General features: G+C 45.4%; 3 protein-coding genes across 3 annotated transcripts in view; 2 read left to right on the top strand and 1 right to left on the bottom strand.

The window, feature by feature from the left end:
• The first annotated feature begins 1,063 nt into the window (after positions 1-1,063).
• LOC105899342 (potassium voltage-gated channel subfamily E member 1) lies at positions 1,064-1,931 on the top strand. Its single transcript, XM_012826511.3, has one exon. It carries the CDS (start codon positions 1,302-1,304, stop codon positions 1,788-1,790), a length of 489 nt encoding a protein of 162 aa, XP_012681965.2. The 5' UTR covers positions 1,064-1,301; the 3' UTR covers positions 1,791-1,931.
• A 45-nt stretch (positions 1,932-1,976) lies between these two features.
• dnajc28 (DnaJ (Hsp40) homolog, subfamily C, member 28) lies at positions 1,977-4,298 on the bottom strand. The gene is made up of 2 exons (XM_012826518.3): positions 4,200-4,298; positions 1,977-3,785 (listed from the first exon to the last, which is right to left on the bottom strand). Exon 2 carries the CDS (start codon positions 3,759-3,761, stop codon positions 2,619-2,621), a length of 1,143 nt encoding a protein of 380 aa, XP_012681972.2. The 5' UTR covers positions 3,762-3,785; positions 4,200-4,298; the 3' UTR covers positions 1,977-2,618.
• Positions 4,299-4,968: 670 nt separating this feature from the next.
• Positions 4,969-8,586, top strand: part of mab21l3 (mab-21-like 3) — a 5,443-nt gene continuing 1,825 nt past the window's right edge. Inside the window, exons 1-4 of the mRNA XM_031582494.2 lie at positions 4,969-6,179; positions 6,554-6,697; positions 6,824-6,895; positions 7,410-7,701. Of these exons, the coding sequence (XP_031438354.1) occupies positions 6,132-6,179; positions 6,554-6,697; positions 6,824-6,895; positions 7,410-7,701 (556 nt within the window). The 5' untranslated portion in view covers positions 4,969-6,131. The remainder of the gene's footprint in view (positions 6,180-6,553; positions 6,698-6,823; positions 6,896-7,409; positions 7,702-8,586) is intronic.

Genomic DNA, 8,586 nt, shown 5'->3' with positions numbered 1-8,586 from the left:
TTGGGTATTTATTCCTCTCGCACGTCACATTCCGGCGCTCACTTTTCCGGGGTACATCATTTGCCCTCCCTGTTCAGTCAAAGCACAGAGTGTAGGCTGCTGTGTGTTCTTTCTATAGCAAGGAACACTGGAGCAGTGACGCACGGATGTGTGAGGACTTCTGAAGGTGAATCGTGCCCGACTTGGGGGGGGGGGGGGGGGGGGGGGTGGTGATAGTCAAGCATCTCTTTCTGAATGAAGGCGATTGTTCCTCAGATGACTCACCGAGACTCAAGGTCAGATCTTACTTGGGTGATTCGTTTGTCCGATAGCCATCAGCAGTTTGCCTGCCGCGTTCTTGTTTAGAATCTCCTCTTAACTGAGATCCTTAATTTAATTTAGACACATAATTTAAGAGTTGCTAAGGGCCCACGAAGTTTATTGTATTCCTGGTGAGTCATGGTGACAACAGCAAGCAAAGAAAGTACTTGGGCTAGTTTACCGAAGAGACGTTTCTATCAGAAAGATCAAAATGTCTACCTAATGTATATAAATATTAACAGAACAGAACATGGTGCAAACAAAGTAATAGGCGCACAAAACGCCTAACCTTTATCCACAGTTCATACAGATGTTAAAACTAAAATTGTGAAGAAATATGAATGTAATTCTTTACATAACCGTGTGGACCTTGTATAGGCATGGGGCACAAAAATGCCAGTGGGAGAAGACTACATCCATCTTGCTTATGGGGATGACCTTGACCTTGACTTTACAATTTAATTAAACCTGTTGATGAAAACCTTGTAAGACTTGAAGCTAGAATGACAGTGATTGGATCTCCAGTCTGGGAGGTTGAACAACCTGGGGTTTGTGAAGGACAAAAACATAAGGCTGGGGTTAAAGTGTGTGTGCGTGTGTGTGGGTGTCTGCGTGTGTGTGTGTGTGTGTGTGTGAATAGAGTGGGTGGATCAGGTCTCCCACTGAATACAGAACAGTTAGAGTCTTCATAATCATCGAACACAGAACACCACAAGCAGTGTTGTAGTCTAGTGGGTTCCATAGCCTGTTTCTGACTTCACCAAGGTAATTATTTCCATCAATTTCTTAACTCTATTATTGATTTTCCTTCACTGTTTAGAATTTGAAATGTATATGGTCAGCTATTTTAAGCTTCTAAAGTAATGTTTTGATTGGATTACTCGACTCACTAATATATGTGTATCTAGAAGTCTTTTTACTACAATTTCTATTAGTGTTCCTTCTCATACTAATAGCAGCTTTATTACAGTATGCTATGGACTAACTTCTATTTGTGTTGAATGCTTCTCCGTATGAAATGCTGTCCACATAACTACGTTTTCATTCACATCTTGTGTGGGACAGAATCTAGCACCATGCTACTGCAGAACAGCACCAGTCTGCAGTCCCTGCTAGTCTCCCTTTTGGAGTACCTGAACAAGACCTCTATGGCTCCTTCCTCCGTCTCATCTCCCGCTACTGACCGCCCAGCTCTCACCCTGTCTCTGGCCCATAGCCAGGTCAAAGGTCAAGCGCAAAGTCAGGGCATGATCTACATCCTCCTGGTGGTGGGGCTGTTCAGCTTCTTCACCTTCGGCATCATGATGAGCTACATCCGCTCCAAGAAGCTGGAGAACTCCCAGGACCCTTACCACCAGTACATCGCCCACGACTGGGCCAGCGTGCTCACGCCACCAGTCACCCTGAAACAGGCACTGAGAGGGGCAGACCCCAGGAAGGACCCGCTGGTCATCGGCAACCCGGCTGCAATGGAGCGTCTCCCTGGCTGAGAGGGAGGGTGGAGAGGAAACGCTGGAACATTTGTGTCTGAACTGGTTACAGTTACACACTGTGCACTCAAGTTAAAGTATGTATGTTGTAACATGCAATTTGTGATTGAACACTGACTCTGAATGGGAATAAAGTAGTGTCATACTGTTGTATTCAGATAATAAATAAATGGACAGAAGCTTATGTCTTTTTCATGATTATTTATAAAATATATATTGACTCCACCATTAGACACCAAATACAGTACTTGCGAGTAATGTATCTGAGCATGAATCTGTTTCATGCAATACATTTCCTCAACAGTTGAATCCATTTCATTTGCATAATAGTCTTTGTAATACTAGCAGCATTAGACAGTTATCCAGGCTTTTCTGCATGCACTGCGAGAGTTAATCAGAATGTCTATGTTAGATCATATATGGGACCTGTTGGACCTCAGGCCTCAGGAAATGACAAACATGTTAGTCATTCACATCTGGGCCTCCATTCTTTAAAACAAATCCCAAAGCACTCAAGTTGAATCACACACACTATTCCCAATCCCTTTATGATATCAGTTACCTAAAAGATTAAAATAGATATCCAAGTTGTGTTGCTGATTCTTTTAACCGCTTCATTCTCAATCCTAAATTAACCGGTGTCTATTAAAGCAGGAGAGCTGAGGTTTTCACATATCTGCCTTTCATAACCCGAAAGGCCACTTTTTTTTTATAAGTCTGTGATCAAGGTCCGGAGGGGACCAGGTTTTGCTCAGTTCAGTTATCCAGCTCCCTCAGATATCCTGCTGTGTGATGTAACCCCCCTGAGATAGTGGTCTGTGTCCACGGCTATTTCAGGAGATTCTGCATCCATGCAAACAGTCCTTGTCTGCTGTTCTGGGCCATGTCACTCTCCCTCTCTCTCTCCTTCTGCCTCTGTTCTTTCTCTCTCCTCTTCCTATCCTCCCTTTGTTCCTTGTCCTCCCTCGTCGCCCGCTCCACCTCTCTCTTCAAGCTGAAGTGAACCTGCTGCTGGTTGAGCAACGGCACGATCAGGTTGAACGTGTCCACCCTCTTGTTCAGATTGGCCAGGTCCACGGCAAAGTTCCCACACCGCTCCTGCCATTTGAGCTGCTCTTGGGGCATCATAGGGTCCCCCAGTTGGGCCCGGGCCTTCAGAAGCCCGGCCCGAAGCTTGGCCAGGTTCTCACGGATCTCCTTCTGGAGCACGATCCACTCGGGCTGGTAGCCGTTGTCGATGAGGATGCGGTTGAGGTTGTGGGTCGCGGGGTCGGCGTACGGGTTGTGCTGGAACTTGCTGAGGGGCTTGCCGCTCCCGCTCAGGTTCTGGAAGTCTCCGCGCGCCATGGACTCCTGGATGAGGTCCTCCACCAGCCGCTCCACCGCCTGCGTGATCTTGGTCTGCCGGCTGCGTATGCGAATGTCACGCTCGATCATGGCCCCCTCGTCTGCGGCAGAGCGCTCCATCTCCTTGCGGCGGTACTCCAGCACCTGGTCTGTGGCCCGGTCCACGCGGAACTGCCGATACTGTCGCTCCCGCTGGCTGGGCGTTCCGGAGCCAACGCCCTCGTAGTTAATGTATTGCCGGTGCTGAAAAGCATTGCCTTTACTTGGATCGTCCTCCTCTCCCCCTGCTTGGGTACTGTACTGCGACGCGTATTTCTGGCGCGCAAGGTGCGCCAACACAGCTCGGTACGCCTCCTCGATGCGGGCGAAAAGAGCCGCATCGGCAGTTGGAGCACCAGAGTCCGGGTGGTAGAGCTTGGCCAGAAGGTGGTAAGCGTCCCTCACCTCAGCTTGGCTGCTGTCCCCATCTGCCGGCAGCTGCAACACGCGGTAGCTGTCCTTGAGGCCGGGGCTCATGCGACGGCCATGACTGAGGGCACGGACGTTAGTGGAGCGGTACAGGGGCAGGAGCGCACGGTGGAAGAGGTCCCCGCGGTGCAGCCACAGCAAACCGGAGCAACTCATGACGCTCTGGACCGCACCTGCAGCCTACATCAACAATAAAGACACACATTTAGCATGGCACTACTGTTGCTACAACCTATTCAGCTAGGTTACATTTAAAGCTAGACGTTTTGTTTTTAGCACTTGGCTAGCAGATAGGCTAGTTATGACAGGTCGTCGCTGTGCTCTACATACTACATTATGCCCTATCTGTTAACAAATATAGAAGTGGCAAGGCAGTTCTAGTAAAGAGGTCAATCATCTTTAAACTTAACAGTAAGCAACGTTGGCTCGACGGTTTACGTTAGTTGAATAACCGCTGTCCCCAAATAGAGCAAAGCAACAGACTTTAGACCACTAAAATAGATGAATGCCCTTAACCTGAAGAGCATAGACCTCGAATATATATATATATGTATGTATGAACCCTAAAATAACTGTTGAATGCGGAAAACCAACCTTTTAGTATAGAAGTTATTCCATCTCACCACAGATGTGGGTCACTAGCGCTTTCAAAAGTAGGACAAATGTTCCAAGAGCACGAGCGTTTGTTTTGTAATTGGCGAACTGCATCATGGGGTATGTAGTTCTTCTAACAAATGGCGCAAGTTTGCGTGTTGGTCATTATTTTGCAGCAGCACACCGATTCACTGACTTGATAATATGACAGTGGTACGCAACTACTCTTTCCATCTTTTGTAAGAAACCTTGTCAGTTTAAATGAATAACGCTTTAAAAAAAAAAACACACGTCTAACAACATTAACCTTACGAATGCAACATATTACAGAATGAATATGACAGAATGTTATGCGTTTACAGTTCAAATGTTATGAAATAGGCTGGATAAGTTAGTCCCTCACTTAGTGATCTGAGGAATGAGGACCATCATCATCAGTGTTTGGGTGGGTGTGTCGAAAAACCATTCTTTTCTGTGACTGCAGTAACGTGAACTTAACTCCAGATGGCATCTGTCATTCCTCGTGTGAAGAACTATAAACAGCAGAGAGAGAGAAGGAGAGAGAGACTTTGTGTGGGCATGTGAACACCAACATCTATTCTTGAATATGGAAATAGGCTTTAGCGTTGTGATGGAAACTGTACTGATACTGATTACAGCATTTACACTTGTCTGGCAGTGATGGCTATTACTGAGGAGTTCACACTAAAATCAGGCTACTAAAATTATTAAATGTATTTCAATTTGTTGCAAGTACATTTTCACAAACATATTTCATTTATGAAAGCGTTGGCTGCATTTTTTTTTCCTGATTTCATGAAATCTGTCCGGTTTAAGCCCTAGAGAATGCAGCATCTTGTGGGTGGAGGATCTTACAACACAAGCATGAGTACATGCTCCAAAAATACTTATGTTGTGCTTGAAATAGCCCAGTTTGTTTCAGTCATGTCCAAAACAGTACCAAGGAATGTTCTCTGAAAGTCTCTGAACAGGCCGTTTTCTGAATACATCATCATTGAATCATCACTCATTATGGATTTTCTGTACCCCTCATGCCAACTGTGGAGGCGGCTTCACATACATTGTCATTTTATTTTATGCAATACCAGGGATGTAGTTTATGAATGGCAAACACTGGATTTAGGTATACTCACAGGAACTCTGTCATCAGTTGACTCTAAATTAGTGCAGGGACACTTTCTATCGAACAACAGGATGTTGATCTTCACTAATGGGGATTTATCTCTTGTTTTCCGAATCGCTATCAATACTACGCAGTAATTGTTTCGAGCCACAGTTTACGATGGGACTGAAGCTTTGTAATCAGTACTTAGGTCACAATGCATCCGAAACAAATTAGTCATTAGTAATCATTTTCAGTCATGTGGGTATATTACAGCGCATATATTACCCTTACAATTTTTCAAGCATACTAAAAAAAGAGTACAATACATCTTCGTGACATTGCATTTGTAGCCAGCATAATTACAGATAGGTCAACACTTTTGTAGTAGTAAAAAAGTGGTGATCAGTCTAAATGTCACAGGTGGAAATGAGGGGCTCCCTTGTCAAAACTTTCAAGAGCTAAACGTCATCTGGCATAAATGTGAAGTTATCCTTTAATCATCCACCAAATGAATGAATGATTTAAGCTCAAACCACATGAGTGGAGCTGGTTAGCCTACTTGCCCAGAGGATGATGGGGTGCATTTGAGTGCCTAAAAAAATCAATGGTGCACAATCAATGTCTCTATGTTGAAGTGCTTTCCCCTCTCGGTACGGTTCATTTTGTGCCACATGGAACAATTCACAAAGAGGGTCACAGTCGCCACTCACACACAGAAACAGCACAGGAGCTAAAGGTCCACTGAAGCCCAGTTGTTTAGTAGTGTTCTAAGGCAACAGGCTAAACCTGTGGGATTGTCCATCAAAATGACAGACTTCACTGAAGAGGACTTGGACCACTTCCTGCAAAATCAGGTGAATTCTGTTATCTTTTTTTTTTTGGATGGCCCTGAGGAGCCTATTGAAGTTGAACCAAACATTACGGCCCAACATGTGTTTACAGGTCAGGCGTACTTCAATTGCTTTGATGTTTGGTTTAGCGCAGTATGGGAATGTGCATCACTCTGACTAATGTTTAGTCTAATCTAGATTTACGCTAATCTTCTTTTAATTCTTAAATTGTATTAATCAATTTTAACTCTAAATAATGTTTCATCTTCTTTTCCTGTTGAGCTTGTTTAGCTTCGGTTTGTTAAGTGTGGCTGTTTTCACGGTATTCTATTGAGGTTCTAGTCAGCTAGTTGGTTCGCAGGGATGTGAAGCTTCTCTCTCTCTCTCTCTCTGCACAGGTGGACCTGAGGCATCGGCTGGTGTCCAAAACAGTGGAGGAGGTCCAGAAGATCATAAAGGACCTCACGGCTGAAGTTAGTATTAAGGATGCTCGCTTTCTGTCCATCGCAAACTCTGGAGTTCACAACAATGACAATATGAAAGTAAGTGCACCTATCACTAGACATCACTTCCTTTTGATGATGCACCTGGGATCTAAACTGGCTTTTCTAGTCATGGTTTATTAGTTAACCTCTTTAATCCTGGTGTTTTGTGCTCTTGTTGTGTAGGATCAACCAGGGTTATTGTCTAAATGGACTGCTCTACTGCGAGGAAAGTGTGCCCTCAACCCTGCCATTCAGGTAAAAGCAAACATTGCTATAAAAGATTTCATGTCCAAGCTTATAGTGTTTTTTTTTTTTGACAGTCTATGTGGGCTTTGTAAAATTTGACATAAAGAGACATCATGCCAAGACTGCAGTCAGGAATAGATTGATGTGGTCTTGAAACAGCTGGGGGCTTGAACTGAATTACCCCTTAGAATGGCACCACTCTTACCGCCTGTCAGTCACACAAGTGCTATGTTTGAGCACAGGCTGGATATTGAGTTCACAGCCAGTGAGACTTGTTATGTCAGTTTAGCTTATAGACAGACATTAGCGAATAGCCTGATGTGACAAGCAGCTCATTGATTGGCTTCTCGACCTTTGACCCTAGCAGGCCCTTACGCCCACACCATTCCCAATCTCAGAGCCTTTTATGTCAGGCTAGTGCGCTTAGATGGACATTAGCAATTAGCCCCTATATGTGGTGCGGCTCATTGATTGTCTTCTCGACCTCTGACCCCCCCCCCCCCCCCCCCCCCCCCCGTAACAGGTCCTGACTCCCACACTGTTCCTGATCTCGGTGCCAGTTAAGGGGCTGATGGGATACAAGGAGCGTCGGGCGCGGCGGTGGCGCTACTACACCTTGACCGGCTCGCGGCTGCCGTCGCCTGTGCGCGAGCCCGAGAAGCTGCACCAGTGGCTGGAGCTGGAGAGCTTTGCCAACGTCTCGCAGGAGTGGCAGGAGGCTGCCGTTACCATCGAGGGCGACGTCGTGCCCGCCAAGGTGGTCATCGTCTTCAGGGAGCTGCTGGAGGAGGCCATCAAGAGCTGCTCGCTCACAGGTGAATGGCGCCCGCAACGCAGGTATCATTTGAATGACGAGCAGTGATTTGCATCCAAGTTCACTGTAGTGTGTATGTGTAAAATGGGATTTTTACAGAGGGAGATAAATCTAAAAGCCCTCTTTTTTTGAGGACATCTGTGGTGGTTAAGCTTAGTCTGAGGACATCTGAACACTATCCTTTTGTTTTCTTATTCGGCAGATTTTTTTCTCAACCTAAATATTTAACCAGGTCTGCTTAACAGCCCGCTTCGAAGACAGATTCAAAGTAGATCAGAGTGACCCTTTTTATCCAGATCTGGGACATCTACCCTGTATTAGTAAGGACATACTGTACATGTAGAATTTCAAAGGCCAAAAAAACACTACTCCTGTACCTGTAAGGTTATTGTGTTTTTTGCCTACAGAAGTTGCCTGTGTTTCTCTGTTACATTCTGCATGTGATGCATAAAATCTATAATCGGCATAAATATATGGAATTGCGACCAGTGGGCCAGTGGACCCTGGAAAAAAGCTTTTAAGGTTAGATCTGTGTGACCCTTCAGGGGCCTCAGGGGTGATGCAGGAAGGCGCACAGTTGTAACATGCAACATCTGCACACACACAGACATATACACACACACACACACACGCACACACACACACACACACACACACACACACACACACACACACACACACACACACATACATATACACACAAACACACACACACATCTGCACACACACTCACATACACACACACATCTACACACACAAACATGTGCACACACACACACACACACATCTGCACACACACACAAAGAGAGAGAGAGAGCGAGAGAGAGAGAGAGAGAGGGAGAGGAAGAGAAAGAAAGGGAGAGCAAGAGAGATAATAAAGAACACA

This window comes from Clupea harengus, chromosome 2 (assembly GCF_900700415.2).
Source record: "Clupea harengus chromosome 2, Ch_v2.0.2, whole genome shotgun sequence".
Lineage (NCBI taxonomy): Eukaryota > Metazoa > Chordata > Actinopteri > Clupeiformes > Clupeidae > Clupea > Clupea harengus.
This window is presented reverse-complemented; position numbering and strand designations above follow the sequence as displayed.

Bases quoted from the DNA above. Each gene is read 5' to 3' on its own strand.
- LOC105899342 (XM_012826511.3), top strand. From the start codon at position 1,302: ATGCTTCTCCGTATGAAATGCTGTCCACATAACTACGTTTTCATTCAC.
- dnajc28 (XM_012826518.3), bottom strand. From the start codon at position 3,761: ATGAGTTGCTCCGGTTTGCTGTGGCTGCACCGCGGGGACCTCTTCCAC.